This window comes from Calonectris borealis, chromosome 1 (assembly GCF_964195595.1).
Source record: "Calonectris borealis chromosome 1, bCalBor7.hap1.2, whole genome shotgun sequence".
Lineage (NCBI taxonomy): Eukaryota > Metazoa > Chordata > Aves > Procellariiformes > Procellariidae > Calonectris > Calonectris borealis.
Genome location: NC_134312.1, coordinates 106,029,372 through 106,051,226, shown reverse-complemented (window position 1 = coordinate 106,051,226; position 21,855 = coordinate 106,029,372). Strand labels below are relative to the sequence as shown.

General features: G+C 36.2%; 1 protein-coding gene across 1 annotated transcript in view; it reads right to left on the bottom strand.

Moving 5' to 3' along the window:
- The window catches only part of GBE1 (1,4-alpha-glucan branching enzyme 1), a 179,187-nt gene that overhangs the window by 17,288 nt on the left and 140,044 nt on the right, over positions 1-21,855 (bottom strand). Inside the window, exons 13-14 of the mRNA XM_075170299.1 lie at positions 10,984-11,168; positions 9,736-9,877 (exon numbers count right to left, since the gene is read on the bottom strand). Coding sequence (XP_075026400.1) covers positions 9,736-9,877; positions 10,984-11,168 — 327 coding nt within the window. The remainder of the gene's footprint in view (positions 1-9,735; positions 9,878-10,983; positions 11,169-21,855) is intronic.

The window sequence follows — 21,855 nt, the reverse complement described above, 5'->3', positions numbered from 1 at the left end:
AGACAAGGATCACAAGTCATAGCATGGGATCAGAGGGATGGGAACAACAACGACTCAAGCTGAAAGGGACCTCTGGAAGTCAGCTACAGGGTCAGACCAGATTGCTCAGGGCTTTATCCAGTAAGCTCTTGAAAACATCCAAACACGGAGCCTGCAAAACATTTCTGGGGAACCTGTTCCAAAACTTGCTTGACTGTCAGCACGGTGGACAAGTTTCTCTCAGGAAAGGCAAGATCTCTGCTATTAGACCATTAGCTAGGAAAGTAGTACCAAGATCGTAATAATCATCCCCATCCCCATTGGACACTCCAATGGATTTTAGATTGGATTTACCAGGATCTACATTTTCAGCAAAACATACCTGTTAGAGAATGCTATTCATTGCCTGTTTTTCAAAAGTATGTAGAAAAGCTGTTGGAAAAAGTGCCCAGATGGAAAAGCAATAAGGATGACAATGAAAATGACATATAACCTTCATGTACTGATGTCCTGGCAGCAATTTTCATTGCCAAAATGCTACCTGTTAAAATAAAAGAAGATACCTGGCAACAAGTGAAGACAAGAAAGGAAACGAGAAAATGGAAAGCCAGGCACACCAACAGCTGTAGAACCGACAATCATTATTCCCAAGATGGATCGAAAGAAAGGGAAAGGATACCAAAGACCAGCAATTTCTCAAAGAAATTGATTTTGTACAAAGCAAGCTATGGGCACAAGCGTAATTTATGAATTATTAATATGCATGCAGAACAAGAAGCATAGCCACAGATCAATATGGCTAATTAATGAACTTTTCATTCACTTCATATCCTAGAAAGAAACCAAAAGAAAGTAGCAACTAGATTTTCATGCTACAAGAATAGAAAGATAATAATACAGAAATTAAAGGGACAAGGTGATATGCTATCAAGATGCATTAAGGAAAACAAGAACTTAGTTATTAAATGCACCATAGACACAGGGAAGATGGAGGAAACTACAGCTGCAAGGAAGACTGTAAAGAACCTGAAGTGGTTAGGCCCTTTTGTTTTTAATAATTCTTGAGTTTCACTGAAAAAACAGGTAACTAGCATAATTAATTTCAAGATGAAGAGTACCTCTGTTCCTCCTCTCTACACACTCTTAATTTTAGTGAAGACTAAAGGGTCAACTTACAATTGAGAAAAAGCATATTAGAGAGTATTTGGATGAATTTTCTAATTAAATTAAACACCTTGGCCTGATGAACTTCAGCTCAGGATATTCAGAGCACAGTTGAAGCCATTTAGCACTTAACTCATGGCACAGTACTGAGGAGGAGGAGGGGTACTATACCTTTTTGCTTCAAACAAATATGGATGTTTTTTGCTTAAACTAAATGTAAAACTGAAGGTACTTAAATCCATATTGGTGGTAATCATGAACATAAAATGCTGATTTGCTTTTGTGCCAAGATAACAAGCCTTGTAAAAAAACAAAAGGGGGGGTGGGGAGAGAGAGCATGCTTAATTTTAATGAGACTTCCAACACTGCAGAAAAATTGTTTAACAAAAATCAGCGTGGTATCTTATGGAAGGGAAAGGAGTTATTTCTGAAATCTTTAAGAAAGTTGCTTTTACCCACTGACATTCATTCTGCCATAGATTTCATTCACTTTTATACCAAGGCTCATGTGCCCAAGTGGTCCAGCCCATGCATACAACAGTGACAACAAGGGATGTCAGTTACCGAGTCTTCATCAAGTCTCTTAGGTTCTTCTGGATTCATGATGAGGACCCAGCTTTTGAACAAACCTTTTACACCCTCTGAAAGATGATAGTTTTTATAATCCATTCTTTGCTCCAGAATCTTGCTTACTGCAGTCTCCATAAGCATTAGGAAAAGTTGCTGTTCCCTGTCTGCTTATCCTTGTTCACTTGAAACATGTCTGTTTTCCTACTGAGCTAATGGGAAAAGGAATAGCATATATTAAACCTTGTTGCCATCCCACTGCTGTTAGGCTGTAGGGTCCTCTGACAATTTCTCTGGGCCACAGCAGAGATGGTGACACTTATCAGAGTACCTACCTTCTTGTCTTGACATGAAAAAAAACCCTCCTTTGTTTTACTGATAGAAACAGTATTCTCCATTATCAATACAGGCCATTCTTTTAATCCTCATTTTGTTGCTTCTGCTAGTGCTTTCACAAACACACTTCCATTCACATATTTTGTCCACACTAGTAATATTATTACTATAATTATTTTGCAGATGGCAAAGTTTACAGTGGCTTCACAAGTAGGCCATAAGACCAGAGTAAATGCAAGAAATGGCCCAGAGTGAAAGAGGGGATGTTCAGTTGGGATAAATGCAAAATGCTACACTGAAAGGAATAAGAATTATTTAACTGTGGGGTAATAAATACAAGATGAAAAGAAGGAAACAGTTAGGAAATACTGAAAAATAGCATATCACAAATGGAACATGTCTTGGCACAAACATCACGTAGGATTTGAATTTTCAACACCATGAATCTGCCTATTTCTCCAGCTTCGGTAAACTTCAGTCAGACCGTGACTTGCTTTTGGCACTGAACTTCAAGAAAAACTAATTCCAGGAGAATGGCTGAAAAACTTTAACAAGAGATGAAAAAAGTGACTGCAGCGCCATCAAAACAGAAAGGAAATCTCTCCTCCTTTAAAAATAGGACCAATAACAGACATACCTAAATAGCGGTAAGACAGATTTCAATCAAACGTTAAGAAAAACTTTCTGATAGCAGAAACAGTGACATACAGGAATAGATCTGACTACAAAAGTGGGGGAGGTTATTTTGAAATTACTGTGATTGATGCAATAATTTAAATGGAAAACAAATCAGAGCCCCTTTTCTGTTCTTTCCCCCTCCTTTTAGCCATGTTCCTTTTGAACAGAGAAAACAAGGTTTCCGTATTGAATTTTTACTGCAGACAGGCCTTGGAATCAACCTCTACTCCACAGAAAGGTCTAGTCAGTATTTTAAAAAAAAAAAAAAAAAAAAGGAAACTTATGAATGGTTTCCCTGTTAATACTCAAAATTTTATCTAAAATCAGGAACTAAAGACAGCTGACCTAGATGTTGATTATTCAGCTATCTCCAAACTGAAGCTAATTAGGCAGAAATAATTTGTTAGCTCAAGCTGCCTGTTTCTCACAAAAAGGCTTCTGAAAGAGCACAATTTATGAAGTAAAAATCCAGCATGAGCATAGAAATGTTTTCCTTTTTCCTTCACATAATGAAACAGAAATTGGGCAATAGCACATGCCGCTCTAATAGTTACACAGACTCATGGTGCTGGAAACCTGTTTCTTCTCCTATGCAGATCGAAGATGCATTCCCACATTAGTATGCTCTATTTCTTATTCACACCTATTAACCTTAACATGTCAACTACCTTGATAGAAAATGGCATTCAGCTGATCCTAAATTAAGCCCTTTGTCTCCACGTGCCGGATACCCCCTGAATTCTAACAGGCAGGGACAGTTAGATAACCGCACTTCAAAGCAGCCTGCAAAGCAGCATCTTTGCCTTCAGCAATCGCACGCCAGTGACTCGTTCAAGTCACCTCATTTGCTCGTTAGAAGCTCTAGGTGCAGGCTGCAAATGTCAGAAAGCCTGAATTAATGTTTTTCTAAAAAAGTATATTTATGCAGCATTTTGATGAAAACGTTTGTGATACCTCAGGTCTCATCTAGCTATTTGCTTATGGACAACCCTGACTTCAAATGTCTGTGCACCCTAAATTCACCCAACAATAAGTGTACGACTGGTATTCATTCACTCTAGCATTACAATGCTTTGATATGTTATGACATGTAAAAATGGCAATATTTGTAATACAGTAACCATTTCTTTCCATGACTTTCTTTTTTCCTTCTTGCACTTTAGAAGTATATGACAACATGAAATGTCAAGATACAAATAGAGATAAGCTAGTGGCGATTCATATTGCTCAAGAACACGTATGGACTTTCATGCTCACATATAAAATTAATGTTTCAGTCCTTGAATGTCTCACACTAGGGCACATCATCTTAAGAGTACAAGATGTAGAATGGAGCAACCCAACGTCAAGGGCAATAAGTCAAGAGAGAAGACTGCAGTATAAAAGGGAAGGAAAAACTGACTCCAAGCTGGCTGTGACTCTTCATATAGCTTTTGACTGGCTGACTGTTCAGAAAAAGATTTTCCAAACCAAATGGGACCAGAAGGACTGTAATGTCTACTGAGTACCACTTCTCTTATATAAGTACAATAAGGTTTACTATGCCAACAGCCTACAAATAAAGAACAGCTGAAAGAAGAATATATTTTCAATGAGATCAGAACAGAAGAATTCGTACAAAAATGTAGGTCAGAAAGGCAGGAAGCTCTGTATCTTTCAACATATCTGGTAACATATCTGAGAAGCTATATATGACAACAGCTTAGTGATATATATTACTACAATATACTGATATGCCAAAGCCATCCACTTAATAAAGGCAAATTTAATGACAAGTGTTACATGCACTGATTTGACTAATTCAATCCAATGATCAAACTTAAACATAGGTAGTGAAAGGATCATCACATTTCCCACAATTCCCAATATCATTCAGATAAACTTGTTATTAAAAAGAATTTAATCAATATATTATAGCAATTTGCTCTTCAGGCTTATTCAGTAACTGACTCATAGTATCAAATTAAAAATCCACCAATTTCTTAAAAAAAAAAAAACAAAACCAACAAACAGAGCAACAATAAACTCTTGTTTTTAAGTACTTCTGCTTCATGTTTAAGTTCCAAAGGGATTGTAAAGATTTCCTTTTAAAGTGGAGAAGTTGTTCTGAAGATTTAATGTGACATGTGACCACCTCTCCTAATTATAGACACTTTTTTTAAAATCTCAGGTTAAAAGGTTCCATTGCAAAACTATACATAAAATTCATGTCTCTAATTGCAGGACAAGAGTTAGAAAGCAAGCTAGTCAACATTAAAACGCCCAACGTGTTCAAAGAAAACAGAAGCTAGAACTCAGGCTGCTGGATGTTGGTAGGGAAGAAGAAAGGATGCTGAAAGCAAGTAGAATAGGATGGTAATAGTGGTTGTTAACTTTGGGATACGTTTCATTTAAAAACTGATACAATAAACAGTTCTGCATTGCTTCTATACTATAAATGTTTGCTCTAAGAGACAGAGCTGCCATAAGAAAGCTTCATGATTTTTTTGTTGCTTATAAGCTGATGCAAAGTCAGCTATTCTTGATTAATAGTTTAGAAATCTCAGCCAAGAAAGACTTAGTATGTCTAAAAGAAATGAACGCACATAATTTGCATCTCTCCTGGTTAGGTGGAGTATAAAGTGGACTTCCTATGGACTTGTGTGGTTGATAAAGTACTTGATACCCTTAACTTTCAGTTCTACAAATAAAGCCAAATCCTCCTTGAAGTACCACAAGCCTCTACCTCGTTCATGCTCTGGAAATCATGCCATCCTTTTCTTTTGCACTGGATCACTTTTACCAGTCTTAGTAAGATTACAGAAATAGTGTAAGTTAGCCCCTGTTTACTGCTAACAGTTACGTAGTTACCAACACTACAGAAAATAAGTAGATCCAAATCTGAACAGTGCTGTTGCCCGCATGCAAACTTTTGCTGTTTGATCTTGCAGCCAGAGGAGTTTATGAATAGAATACAGAATCTTTATGGTGTGCTGCTACAAACAGAATCACAAATACTACACATTGGCTCTGCACCTGTGAGAAGTGAGGCAATATTACTCTCTTTCACCACATGCTTCCATACCTCAAATTTGCTGTCGCTTAAGACTATGCACACAGTTCGTTACCACCACTCAGCTAAGTAGAGGATGCTTAAGGAACTGCTATAATATGATTCTGCTTTTGAGCTCTGTTTCAAAGAAATGTTTCAGTGATTGCATCTTCTCCGTTCTAATGCCAAAGTGTTAGGTATGTTTAGTTTAACTAAAATGAAGTTTCCTGAAAATAAGCAATGATAAGCCTGTAAGCGCGTCGCATATCAGCTATTACTAAGATTTCAGCAGTTCTCTAATACACTTGATGGTATTCCACAACTCCAGGGCTTTCCTTGTGTTAGAAGCAAACTTTTACACAGAGGAACGGGATAATGGAGAGCTTCTGTCTTCATTATCAATGAAAAGATACTAAGAAAGCAATTGGTAGATACAGTATTGCTTAGCTTTCTCCTAGACAGAACAGAAATGAGAAGTTTAGGTATGTTCAAGGTGTTTACGGACATCTTATTGTCCAAAGACTTTGCTAGCAACAGGCACTAAAAAGAAGTGAGGTTTTTATGGTGTAGGCATCAGGGCACATTGTCTTATTTGATGCATACAGTCAAAAGCACTTCCTTTGGAAAAGAAGTCCCAATGGTTCATCCCATGTGATGGCCTTGGATGAGAACACAGTGACCTTTTCAATACGGATAATAAATAAGCTTCCCAGAAAAAAAGAGATCTTAATTAACATAGATGAGAATTTTATTTCAAAGACCAAAGAGAAAGGCAAAAAAATAAAGATTTTTACAAGCCAAATCAAAAAGTTTTGACCTAAGTTAAACTTGCTTTTTCCTTTTCACTCCTTTGTTATTTTCTACTCTTTATGCACAACAGTTTAAGAAGAAACATTATGATTTTTATTTCAACAATCAACAGAAGCCACTGCAACTTCCTAAACTTTGTTTTGGGGAAGTCTGATGAAGATACATTCAATCTAATTTTAAGCTAAAACTACAAATTTGGGGCAGCTAAATTATTTGTTCAAACACACATGCCCAATTCTAGCAAAGTGTCTTTATGAGATACTTTTTTCAACTGAGAGGAGGTTTTTTATTCTCCTGACAGAAGAAACAATGCTGTGTTCAGCTTGAGGGACAATCATGCAAAACGCTGCAGCTTTTGAAACCTGAAGATCGTTTCAGGCCAGCTTTGTGAACCAGAACTTGCACAAACTCTTGTGATATACCTGCCTAAGTATATGTATTATTGGGAACGATTTGCATCTTTAGAATCCAAGACACTGAAAGGGAGAAAAGGTTCCTACCTTCAAACTTAAAAATCCAAGGTTAAATCAGGCTGAGCGCCAGTTGGCAACAGTTCCCTCCCAGAGGATTTTCAGGAATTTCCCCTGGTTCGTGCATTGAACCGCCACAGAATAAAATGAATAGGGGAAGGTTGTTGAAAAGGTGATTTATGGGAAGATTCTACATTTGCGATTCCCAAGTGAGAACATTAAATTAAGAGAACTACTTCCTCTCAGAGTTGCAAACAGTACAAGACTGTAAAACGGGACAGATGCTTCCTTAACCAAATGAACAAAACTCTCAGCAGAGGTGAAGATGCACTATGTTCACAGAGAAGTAAGAGCAGGGGCAGCAGAGCACGTCACACAGTGAGGACAGAGAACCACAAAATCCACTGTTCGCTTGGGGCAGGAGGGGTTAGTCAGACAAAGCACCTTAACAAAAGCAAATACACTGTTGATAACTGGTAGTTCCACTAGCAATAAACTAGTTTAGTGAATGAAAAGCCAGTATGGACTTTTATGCTTTAACAAAGGCCTTTAAATTTAAACTGTCTATAATATATGATGTAAATAAAATTACACTGCACACACTTAAAAGACAAGGATGTGTACTGACACTAACATATTAAAAAATACAATATAAACTGCAATTATGAAACATCATCTGTATGCCTCGTTCATATCACACTTGTTTTGAACACACTTGAGCTGTTGTTAAGTATCAGTATGATTTTCAGTGAACCAAAATAAACATAAAGGATGTGAAAAATCCCTGATCACCTACTACTAAGTGAATACGAAACATTTTCCATTGAGTTTCTGCTTACATTAAAAAAAAAAAAAAATCAATTAGCAATGACTGTTTCTGGCCAAGATACAGCAGAAAGCTGTTTCAATGCCCAGAGTGAACTAGCAACAGATCAACTCACTGAAACCCACCTGGGCCTTGATTTGCCAAGTAAAACCAGTGAAAAGCAGATTTCGCAATTTGCTTCAGAAGAGCTACTACAGAGCAGCCTCAGCTGAAACAGTAGCAATACATTCAGGATTCTATACAAGCAGTAAATGCCTAATTTATATGGAGAAAGGAGATTCTGGTGGTGTAAAATGGATACATGAAATGTTTCTGAAACGACTGAAAAATTTAGAGCACTGAAAAACCAAAAGTCTGCTTATATTAAATATTTAGTCGACAAACTGGTCATAAAAATATTTCCATAAACATAAAGAAAGCCCAAATAGTTTCAGAAGTGCCTGAGCACAGCTTAGTCCTGTCTTAGCTGTAAGTGCCAAGGAGTGGCATTTTTGTAACAATGTGTGCACGGCATTTACACACCCAGAAAAACAATGCCTAGGTATTTAATTCATTTAGCACAAACCAAAAAATGAAGTTAGGAAAACAGCCCTGTATAATCGTAATTAAATACAAGCCTGATGAACACGTGCTATGGAAAAGAAAGAAAAATAGTGATAAAAAAATTATTAAAAGTGAGATTTAAAAAAATTTTTCTTAAGCTTTTCTGATAATTGAACCTCTAGCATCTTTGAAAAAGAAAGGCAGAAAGTGAACAACAAAACGTGGTTTGGATTTAATTGTCTCTGTATAAGTATCAGAGTAAAAATGTCACGCTAATTCTGTTACGTGTTGTAGTCCTTATCACAGAACTTACACCTTTTCCAGCTGCAGAACTCAAAGAATTTCATACAAGACAGATGAAGTGCAGTGGCATCAACTTAAACGGGTGAATACCTGAAGCCTATGACAGTCAAGTATTGGTGCATCTCACAACACCAGATTAAGATTCTACTACTCCAATTTACTACTCCATTCTACCTTTTCCAGGAGTTCCAGTAGCAGCATAGAGGCAGCAGAAGAAAGCACTGAAGAAAATGGGTTTGACTTTATGTTTCTAAACCAGAATCCTGCTAAGTTCCTGAGACCTGTAGGTCAATTCAGCAGTGCTCAGGAGTTAGAGTAATACGTTGAACTAAAGCAACTGAAATATGGCAGTAGTTTCCTGAAATTGCTGATAAATAAACAGACAGTAGGCCAAAACTGGAACTGCAGTGCTTTAAACTGACACAGCAAGATTCACTAGACTGTTTGTCAAAGGACTTGAAACAAACTGAATTTGGGCAAACTAAATTCCTCCAGCAAGTTAGCATTAATTTTTTGAATCTCCCTCAACGCTAAGAATTTGGACAGAAATGCAAAACCAGCCAACTACTCAAGAGTAATCATATACTGCTCAGCTGAGCTAAGAGCACATTCTCAGCCCACCCAATTATAAATCAGAAATTGTAAAATCTTCCTGACAGAAGTTTAAGCTAATGCATTTTCCTGTGTGACTGTGTGCACAGCCTCATCTTACTGTAGTTTCAGAAGTAGGAGTTACTTGCTTTTTCATGCCTCAACACAATTCCAAAAAACAAGGCATCACAAGGAAACTTTAACATGTAGTCTTTAAATTGCAATTTTTACTTTTGGTTTCTAGAAAATGATCTCTTATGAAGGTGGCAAATTTCTAGATTTTTTTTTTTGTTGTACACTATGAATTAAAGCAAGATTATACTGATGACAAGTAAGTGGTTTCTTACCTCTTAACTACAGTTTGCGTTCGTATTAGAAAACAGAAATAAAATTAGTTTTCAACTTCTAAAGGTTTTCTGTACAAGCGAAACAGTAACGAAAAGGATATTTTCCTGGAGTTTCAATACCCACTCTGTAGCCCACGTAACTTTGATATGGATGGAAGTTGAAAATAAAAATGAGACCTGCTCTCTCAAATGCTATGACCTTATTGGATTCATGCTTTTCACTCACAAAGGCCTAGGCAAGGAAAAAAAGAAAACAACTCAATACTATAAAATATTTCATTTCTAACTGAATTAACAAAAAAAAAAAGAAAAAAAACACTGCTTCTATACTTCATTTCAAGTAAATCGGTCAAAGATTCAAGCAACACAGATAAGGGCATTAACATAAATTAAACATAAATTGTTTACCTATGTAATGTCATATAAAATTTTTGATTACTAAACTGTAGCTTACTTTTTATAAGGCAAGGTAAAATTGAAAAGGCAGAAGCACATACAGCACTTGAAAAATTCTTGCTCAAAGATTGGTAATGTGGTCTTTCTATCACACTTTCCTTTAGCAAAAAATGGATTCCTTTTATCAAATCAAGTCTTCAATCTACTTGTTACAGGGATCAGCATCACATCTGTTAGTAATTTAGAAAATGAAACACTGGATACGTTTTTTATTTGTTTTTTTTTAAATCTGTGTGAGAAATAGCTTTGATAAGCCACATTAAACTTCTGCACATATTGCCTTTGTTCTATTTGCTAAAGCCATTAATAAATAACTAGACATCCATTTAAAAAAATTCTTTTAAGTGGATTATGACTAGTATGAAATAATTAAACACTCAGAAATTGTAATAATTGAGTTGCTTTGATAAAAATACAGTGCAATATTTAGGTAAAAAAGGCAAATACAAAAGTGACAGGTTGAAGACCGGGAGACTATAACTTACACTATACTCTACTGAAAGTGTTTTCTCAGTAACAGAGTAATTATTTATAGAAAGTAAATCGTCAGAACAATTTACACTTTCCCAAAGCAATCCTTGGATTGGATTACAGACAATTTTATAGTCTGCTTTATCCAATCTGCAGTTACTAAATAAAAATAGCAAAAATAATAGGAAAAGAGCTTGCTATGAAGCTAAAAGGAGACTGTCTCAGATTTCTATTATCTGTGGAAGATATTTCAGTGACATGTTTTGACAACTTGAAATATACGGTGGGGCATTACGCAGTGCATAATAAAGTGCTGTTTAAAATTTCTGCATGCAAATTTGGTATTGTTGTTATTCTGAACATGTACCCAACTGGTGACTAAAAACTTATCATTTAGTATATACAGCTTACCGGGGGAGATGCAAGCCAGCCAAATCTTTCCTCCAATTTATTCATGTCTCTATCAAATGTATTTAGGAATTTATAGCGAAGAAGATGATCCTCAGTAAGATTAAACTGCCTTCTGGCATAGTGGTAGCTCTCATTATTCCCTCTTCTGGGGAAGTCAAGCCATTCTGGATGCCCAAATTCGTTACCTGTATTTAAAAATATTAAGGACCTGTGAAATCACGTGCTAAAAATACACTAAAACTGCAGAAGTAAGATACATTAAAGTATATTTCCTTTGCAAAAGTTTTAAATTCCAAAGAATAATTCTGATACAAAAATTGGTCATTATTGAAATCTTTCTCAGAACATTCATACTTGTTAACAGGTTTGTTTGGCCAATAAAACTAGCAAAGCAAAATATCCATGGACTCCAGGAGAAGTATAAAGTGGTGAATGTATTATTAACCTCTACGCTATCACGCCATACTCAAAAATTCCTCATTCCCATCTGTTAATAAGAGCAACAGAAATTCAGTCAACCAGGATACAAATTTTAGAGTAACTACGAAACCTAAAAACATCACTGTAAGAATATAAACCCATTGTTTTAGAGTACTTAACAGAAATGAACAATGCGATTCACACTGTCAACTTCCACAACCACAGAGGCAGAAATCACCCGTTTTATCAATTAAACTTCAAAACAATCAAAAGACCAGCTGGATGCACTTTGACCTTTTTTTTTTTTTTTACTTTTTATCCTGGTTATAAATACTGTCATCACTGTTTCCAGTGTTATAAAAATAACTATTAAAAAAGATGACTTGAATCTCTGGTTCCTCACTTCCTAGAAAAATTCAAAAAGACATCCTAGTTCATGTAGCGGACTAGATTAAAGTGAGTAAGCACAGTGCTTAATGATGATGTATTCTGCATTTGATACTGAAAACAAGTGACTTAAGGGGTGTGACAACTCAGGGATCTAACAGCATGTGTCAATTCAGCCACCTGGCAAGCGGAGCTCCTTTTCCAAACATAAAACATAGGGTCACAAGAACAGAGACACTTTTCAGGCTGGGGTGAAGCACGTTCCAGCTCTGGGTTCCCCTGTGTGTCCACCTGTTCAGGTCCCTGAGCGTGTGCAAACGCCACTGTATTTCAATTTGGTTTCCTATCGCGGTAATGCTTCACAAGTTTGTCAGTCTCATCTCGATTATCTAGCCCACACAACTGCTGAATAGACTTCACTTTAAGAGAAGGAATAGGTTTATTCAGACTTAGATCATAGTCCATTAAAAATGCCGGAAAAAAAGTTGCAATTTAATCAAATAAGAAAAGTTTTGCTTCTCTTATGTAGAATCCCCGAAGCAAGTCTCAGCTGCCAAAGCTAAAGATCCACAGCAACACCTCATTTGGGACTCAGTATTTTGAATGACTTTCATGTACGCAAAGTCTTCTTGTTTTATATATCTGTCATTATCACAGTTTGAGACAAATCCAAATGGACTTAACGGTTCTAACTCATGCTATAACCCGCTGCCTAGAAGACTCTCAGTCACTTTGGACTATTCATTTTACACAGGATTGAAAGTTAAACACACATTTCAAAGCCTAGGATAGTTGATTCATCACAAACATTTCGGAGATCACACATAACACCTACTCACCATAAAACAGAGACAAGTGAAAATATGTATGGGAAGTAATATGATCAAATTTAAGAGGGTTTCTATTAAAAGACAAGACCCTAACATTTCCACAAGCAGTTACTCAAGTTTTGTCAATAAACTGGAGTTTTGTGGGCAGACGAAGGGCAGGGATGCTGAGAGAAGGCAAGCGTTGTCTCCTGGATGGACACCCTCCATGTGCAGCCACCATCTGCTGTCTCACACAGCCTGCGCAGCCTGGAAGGCCCGGAGGATACGGTCAGCAGTGACAGCTATGAATTTAGATTTTCGAAGTGATTTTTGTGTATTTCCATGCTTCACGGGAACAAAGACATGAACAGAGAACACAAAAGAAAGGCTGCATATATACTTAGGAGAATCCTTCACAGTGGTATCCGTTTTGTAAACGAACTGACAAGTTGTAAATTAAATTTCCCGTTCAAAAGCTAAACCACTGAATTTCATATTCAGCTCAAAACCAGAGACAAATACAAAAGAATCAGAATCACAGCAGGACTTCGAAAATGACCTTGGAATAATGCTGGACTAAGCTCTTAAACTGTGCTAACAATACGGTACAGAAAATGAGGAAAGATATTGCTACAAAACAGACACTGTATCTAACCAAATTCAATATTCTCTTAAGAGCTGGGCAAGGCATTACCCTCCTTTGTGATCTGTGCGCAATTGAAAAGATAGACTACAGGAGATAGCTCAGTTAAAGATAGCAAAAAACATCACAAAGTCAGAGATGATATGTATCTTGAAAAGATAGCCAAGGAAATCGTACCTATTTGTTAAAGAAAAACATAAAAACAAGGGAAATAAGCAATAGAAGATAGCAAATAAATTAGACTAAACTAGCCCATCATTTCAATAGAGTATTTCACTGTAAGCAGAGGATATCTCCTTCATGTTTATACCATATATCAACTCCCCCACCTCCACTCACTTTGCCTATCTCCCCAAGATAGTAACCAAACAGCATTGTCTGAACTCTGCATTTTGTTGTTTTGTTTTTTTAAAGAACAATAGAAGTGTGGCAAAATACAAAAGCAGTGTTAATTTCCTAACCGTTACTAATGGCCATTAAGAAAAAAGGAATTTAACACAGTACAGCAATTTGATAGAAGACTAAATTACTTGCTGATGTCAGAAAAGCATGTTGAGGGTCTAAACACTGACTGCTCGCACTTTAAATATCTGTTTCTACGGGCAACTTCTGGACAATGCACTTGTGAGCCTTTTGTACATGTTGCTGGATTTTAAAAGGGCTTCTTGATTTCTCTTTATAGAAAGAAAAACACAAGTTCATAAATTATGACAGAACGGATTCAAGTAGGCTTTTTTGGTTATGTTTTTAAGATGTGATATAGGGAAAAGGAACTAACATTTAGGATGCAAGCAGGCCTTCCAATAAACTCCCGAGAGTGCTTCTGCACTTGAGACGCATTAAGGCTATGCGTCCTTTAACAAAAAATACATACCTCATACTACTGGTTTTTTAATTGCTATTTTTTCCTAGTTTAACTTCATAACAAATGAGGGGAGGGTCTAGGAAAGGGAAAGTACAGGTAACTGACCAACACGTACTTGTAGAGATAACTAATGGCACCTGTGAAGCATGTGCTGCCCCCTCCCTTTCCCATGTTCCACTTCCCATTTCTTACAAGAATCAGCAACATTCACTTCCTGATAATTGTAAAAGCCTCTAAGCATAGAAGTACTATGGGGATTTCTTTTCCTGTAATTAATTTGCTGTTTGATGTAAAGGTCCAAACTACAGATTGACAAGAAGCCAGCTGCTACAAATGATGCAAATCAAGACAATGGAACTAATGTGGGGGAGGCAGAGAACAAAGCTGAAATTAACTGAAATTTTGATTAGAGAAACAAAACAAGGACAAATCACTGAAGTGCAATGCATACCAATTTTATCTAGGAATTAATTCAAGTTTGCTATTTCCTACATATTGTGCATATTGGACAACTTTACTATGTTCAAGATTTCAAGACTACAATTTCAACAACTACATTAACTTTCTATTACTATAATGAAAATTTACATCACACTTGTTTATTAGGCTAGAAATGCATTTACCCCACAAAGTAGTTATGCTGATGATGATTACTTTGAAGCTGTGCCCCACAGGTCATTAAAGTTTTCTCGGTCTCTCTTCTTTAGACATCTTTACTAGCAATTCTCTCTCAAAGAATCAGGCTAAGCAGAACTGAAGGCATATTTAAAAGATGCTGCAGGCAGTGTCAAGAGATGCCTCTTATTCTGGTTTGTTTGTATTCTGATTTAAGTATAACATTAAATACTTTAAAAGCAGTTAAAGGAAGTAGTTTATTTAATACATCAAAGGTAAGAAGTTTAATTAGGTGTATAAGGCTGAACAAGTTTTTAAACAATCTAAAATACTGTAAAAAGATCCTATTTAAAGCTGATGACCTGGAGACTGGACACATTGGGACAGAATTTCAACAGTTCCACTTTAATGTATTTCTATCAAAGTAAGTGGAGTTATGCCAATTTACACAAACCAGATAATCCACTCATCCAGGAGTTGTAACTGATTTGAATTTAACTTCACTACCTTTGTGAACAACGATGACAACGCAACAATCTGCAGATTATAAATAGAACCTATATAAATCAGATCTAGATAGCATATAATATTTATCATTATTTAAAAAAATAAACATTTCGAACAATTAATCCTCATTTTCCCTCGTTGTGAAGCTTTTGGATATTAAGCAATTCTGACACTTTGTATTTACTCGTGTTTGTACTGAATCTTCTTCAGCCCCTTAAGTAATTAAACTTAACATTCATACTACCAAAACCAAATAAGAAACTCTATCCTGCCTTCAAATGATGAGAGAATGAGCTTCATTACAAGGACTCATTTAATCTTGTCATCCATGCAACAATATAATAAAGTGAAATTCCAAATGGACTCCTGTTGAAACACTTGGGTTAGATGACTTGCAGACCTTCATACTTTTTAAATCTCTCTAGCACTGGTATTCAATGACATATTGGTCCCCAAAAGACTAACAAAAATCAATTCAGGCAAACAATTACATTGTAATTCCTGCACAACACACAGGCTAGAGGAAATATCACATATGAGGAAGTGGTAAAAAGAGAGGTATTGGTAAAATCAGTTCTGTGAGATAAGTATTTTTCTCCCATTTTCTGAAAATATCAGATATTTTCTCCTTCCAATTTATGGTAAGACAAAAATCTGGATAAACATTGTATTTGCTTATCTCCTAGGGGAGAAGGGAGGGGATGCTTAACCTTGCCTGTATTAAAGGATCAAAGAATGCATCTCCACTGGTGTGATACAGTCATGAAAAAACACAAGCATGCCTCAACGTATCAAAGACACAGGAAAGTACTGAATCCTTGAAATGGCTACCCTAAGTCACACCAGGGATACAGCACTCTCTCCACAGTAGCTGGCTGGAAGAACCAGGCCAGCTACAGAATGAAATTCTGAGGAATTCCCCGGTATGTCTGACTTGTTGCTCCAACAAGAAATCTTTCAGTTTATCTAGAAATGTAGTTTCTTGTTCTTCCACCAGAATAACATTGATTTAATTTATATAGCGCTAAATGACGGCTTCTGTTATAATGACTTCAGTACTTCTCAGTCTCAACTGTTACCATAGCAAACTGTTTGGAAGTATAGCTTTAACTCTATTCAGGTATGACACTCCAGTCCTATTTCTTAATATACCAGTAAATCCTATTGAATCAGAATTAAATGTCCATTTAGTTGCCTGTTTCCAACAGTGGCCAAAAGCAGGTGCCTAGAAAAGGAATACAAGAAGCATGAATGATGCTTCCTCTTAACACTCCACCAGCCTCCATTCATCTTCAGGACATGAAAATGATTATTTTTTTCTTTCTTCCTCCTCCTTTACAGACTATATTTTATGCATAAAACTAACATGGAAGCCTGTACTACATTTTCACACAGTCAGCAGAGGTAGGTAGCACTTTCAAATGTCCTACCTATCATTTGAATATCCAAGCTTTTAAATAGTGAACATTCTCCTGCTGAGGCTTTAAGTCTCCTCCTCTGCCCTGAGAAATTCTAAAGAAAATGATGATGGTGGTCCTCCCCAACATAATAAGGATCAAACTTCAATGCTAACTGCAATTTCTTCCAAATTCTATGATTAATTCTTGACGCTCTGAAGAAAATAATAATAAGAAAAATCACATTTAAAAAACCTTCAAGATAACTTGAAATAAATTTTCAGAATTTTATCCTTAGATATATGAATCACAGCTTTTCGCTTTTTGATAACTACTGGTAGTTGTGAAACTATCTGTATAAAACTGTTTCATAAAATAAGATTTGTATGTTGGGGAACATCAGCTCTGGCAAAACCTTAATTGGGGCAATATACTCTCCATCTCTTCTTTTGAGATTTTTATATTAAAAAACAAAACTGGGTCACAGAGAAACAGCTTATGGATTCAAAGAGTTTGGGACCACAGCTGGGGTGTAGGAGACTTGCCTGTCATGATCCTGGAGATTCTGCAGATGACCCTCCTGCATTCACTTATCTGTCTACAATTGGTTTGAATAAAACTCAAAACATTTCAAGAACTCTGAAAATTGGTTTCTATTCTTACTTCCTAAGAAATGAAAACGTAGATTTTTCAAATCGGAAAGAATAAAGTAGAGCATAAAAAAAAATTTACAAACCCGTGAAAACTGTGTGTATATAAACTTATTATTCATGACATGTACCAAAGCTTTTGGCAACGGAAAATTGTACAACATTGCTCAGCAGGAAAATGTTAACTTTAGAAGTTATATTCATCACGCTAAGTATTTTATTATTTTTTATACTTTTTTAAAAAGTGCATTTACTGGTTACTGACCTTTTCTTCTCCTTTGTAGTACACATCACTTGCAATAAAGGCTTTCTTGTCAAAGCAAACAGATCAGCTTTATTATTCCCTCAGTCATTAAGGCAAAGAGGCACAGGTTAATGCAAACAAGTCATCCAGGAAAGCAAATATTCTGATATCAGATACATTGTTTAAATTCAAGAGGCTTCATAATTTACTATTTCTTTTTTATAGAAGCTGACAAATGCTTACCGAGTCTGTGCTCTTGCAAGATACTCTATTAATTTTATACTACTGTTAAAAAGTCCAATAGTCTGATTTTCCTATTTTAATACACTGGCCATTTCAAATCACATCATGCTATTGCTTGGTACACAGTTAATCATTTATCTAGTCACAAGCCTAGATAAATACAGTTAATCTGTACAGTTAATTTTCAAAGGGGTGCTGCACCTGTAACCTCTAGTCTAACCTGCTGCACTGAAGCAGGATCAAGTCGTAAGCAGAAACTGACCCTGCCTCAATGCAGCAGGTTGCACTGAAGGTGCACTTAAGTCCTAAGGAGGAGCTTACACCATAACTCTTGCTTCGAATTCTTGAGTCTTTTTTCTCTGCAAGCACCTTGAAAAAATGAATGAGAACTATAAATGCATTGGGGTTTTTGACAGATGCCTATAATAGAAATGTTAAGTCACTTTAAAATTTAAAGCTTTTTTAAAAATTTTAAATACATTTTGATACATTTAAGCACAGTTCTGTCTTCTCTTCAAACAATGTTTAAAATTAAATATAATTTTCTGGATTGTGGTATACCAATAAATGACTTGCTTCTTTCCCATTCCCCCTTCCTATCAAGGTTGGTCTGTCTTCACTCATTTCCTACTGATGTTAAAAAGTTGGAGTTATCGTACTGTACAATTTTATAATGTTGATAAAACGGTTCCAAGTTCTTAAAGGAGGTAATTTTCCAATTGTTCCTACAAAAGTTCCAACCATGCTAAATAGCATTGTTTAGTCTTCGTATTTGAAACCTGTACCTCCCTTTTATCAGATCAATCACAGCAAAAAAAAAAAAAAAACAAGTAATGAGAAAACAAGCAATTCTACTCAGAAGCACCAACTCTGTAGACCTGTGTAGGAAAGGCTGGATGGCTGAGAAGCTTGCTTACATAGAGGACTAGCCAGGCACAGGCACAGTGGACAGACCGTGGCATTGCTTAGTATGATTTACTTTACTTTTCAACAGAAGCAAAGAGCGTGACAGTTATGCCAGCGTGTTGGTATTTAGTAGAACTGTATTTACACAGAAAAAAAAAAAAAAAATCTGGAATAAATACTTCTTTCGTGTACTTATTTGTAGTGTTCCATCAAGAGTATTCAATGAAATATTAGTGGTGTCACTGATAATAGTATTCAGTTCCTAGGGGCAGATTCATGTTTTCCCTTAAATGCTTTAGTGAGCAGAGCTCAAGAGTTTCTGCAGTTCATACTAACGGACCATAAGAAGTCATCTAGACTAGAAGGGATCCTGAGAGGATGGTTATTTTACTAACCCACTCTTAGAAACTTTCAGTCCTGAAAGTTTACATTTCAGCACCTCTCCCCCAGTATAGAATAATATATTTCAGACTTAAAATTTACTCCATGCTCACATACGGTATTTAAAAAACTGAGTAACAATGTAAACTATTTGTGCTGCTGTTACACTGAAACAGTTTCCATTTCGCTGTTTCCCATTAGCTGCATCTTGGTAAAAAGAAGAGACTGACTTGGATGCTGTGACATTTGCACTATGCTTTATGTGTACGTGCACAGTATACATTATTTAGTTAACCACTTCCAAGAGTTCACTAAAATATATAGGAACAGAAATATTCTACAACACATTACAAGGGTTTAAAAAAAAAACCAACAAAACCCAACAACAAAAACAAAACCCAACAAAAACATACAAACCTATGACAAGAAACTTTCCTGAACAGAAGATGTGGTCAAAGAAGTTCTAGCTAAATCTTTCAGTGTGGCGTACTGCCAAGTATTGACTGGTACCATAACTGACAGGTTAGTGGGCTTAAAAAGTGAATCAAGGACCAGACTGGAACAGGAAGAAGTCACACAAAGATGGCAAAACTTTTGCCATAATATACTAAATAAATAGCAGTTCTCTTACTGGTGTCAGTAAGTTCAGAATTTCATCCGCTAATTTTGGAAGAGTATATAAAGGATCATGTTAGTGAAAGAGAATGTAAATGAAAGAAAGAGACCACTTGAATAGTATTTGATATATAGGAAAGTTAAAGCTTTTCAGATGACGTAAATCAACAACGAAAGTTTAAGTTGTTCAGTAATATTCTGTTCTTACTGTAGGAACAAATCTAATTAAAATTAAATAAGTATGCATTTGTTAACAGCACAAAATAAGAAAACTTGAAGTGAACGTTTAGACTGACTAAAAAAGCAGCTCATAAGCAAAAAAACCTAAACCAAACCAAACCAAACCAACTAAAAAAAAACCAAAAAAAAACAAAACAGAGAGGAAAATACATGAGTCTTGTTGCACAGAACTAGTAACCTACCATTTTATCAAGGTGGTGATAGGGCAAAAAAAATAGGCATTTTGTGAGAGAAGAGGCACAATGAAGACTGTTCAAAAAAAAAGGGAAAAAAGCAGACAGTACAGTCTAGAGTAAAACTCAATAGACAAAACAGAAGAAGGTGGATTAGGTGGATTGTGAGAAGCCATGCAGGTTATGGAGAAGTCATTTGAAGGAAAAGAGATATCAGGATGGAGAAGTGGGCAACAGTGAAAGAAAAAGCAGAGCATCAGAATGACAATGTTTCAATTAAATGGTCTTATCTGGGTTGGGGAAAGACAGTGAAGTAGCAAAGTAGGCTTGCATAAGGGAGAAGCCCGGACCAAAAAGATACTTAGTAATTTTCATTGTAAGTTAGGGTTTTTTGCATATGCACAGACATCCACCTTATCCCTACTAGCCTGACTGCAGATGGCCTAGTCATGCAATCCTCAGAAAGGTAAAAAATGCAAGAGAACGTCAGCTCTCTTGTCTTCAGACACTACTCAAATGCACACCGAGTCCACCTGCAATGGCCATGTCATCTATCGTGGGAAATCAGCTCCTTTCTTTTACTTACATCATTACACGCACTACAAGTATTTGTATCTACATAACACGTACTTCATACACAGAATTGATGCAGTAAGGAACAAAAACGCAGATAGGCACTGATTAGGAACTCATTCACTGTCCACAAATCAGGCTGGTCATCCTTATGCCAAAGGAGAAAAAAGTTATACAAAGTCTTGCTTTCTTGAAACAGTACAAATCAGCCATCAGAGAGTATTTCTGGTTGCAGCTCTGAACATCTTCTTACCTAATGTCCTCAAAGAAGTACATTCCTGAGATTCCTCCTAGAATCACGTATCACTGCTTTGAGCCTACATTAAAGCTTCCTTCTGCCAGCTGCCTCCTGCCCTCCACCTGAGGCTGACTTAACCTCGCCGTGCTGAGAATGTATTTACAGACTTCATAAAAAACATTTGTTTTAAAACCATCTTCTCAAGACCTTCACAATTTTAAACACCTCTCATCTGCCATTGTTTTCAGTGGTATTTTCAAAACCAGAATTCTGTGGTTATTGTAAAGTCTTTGAAAAGGAACAGCATCATACTGCTAGCTACACCACCTTTTCCTGAAAGAGACGGAAAACACCAATCAGCCAGTACAGCAGCTGAAGCAAGTAGCACCTGGGCACAGTTCTTAAAGACTCCAGAGACTTACCTCTGATGTGCTCAGTCTCAAGGCTGTCTCTGACAATGTTAGACTCCTCTGATGTTAAAAAAAACCCAAAAAACCAATCAAAAGTATTTCTAAGTTGACATACCAGATATCTTTCAATGTAATTAAGAAAATGGATTATTTTGTATTCTGAATGTTACATAAGTGATTTGTGAATTTTGAAGGTACAAGCAGTATTCTGTTTGCAGGACTTGGCACTGTTTGAAAGCAACCTAATCATGTAATGTCTCACCAGTGTGAGCTTATATATACACAAATATATATTAAAAATATACATAAAAATATATAAATCTATATAAAAATGTAATCAAATGGTCTATTTGTTTCTAAACAAATTCTACAAACTGCTGAAATCTTAGGTGTAACTAACATCTAACTCGAGCTGTACTTTAGATATGCAAAGATATTTGCTTAGGAATTAGTTGGAACAAAGAGAAAACGGGCAAAATCAAGCAGAAATCCAGCTACAGAACGAGGTGTATTGCATGTGAGGTAGTCCTATTCTAGAACGTTTCCAGTTTGTAAC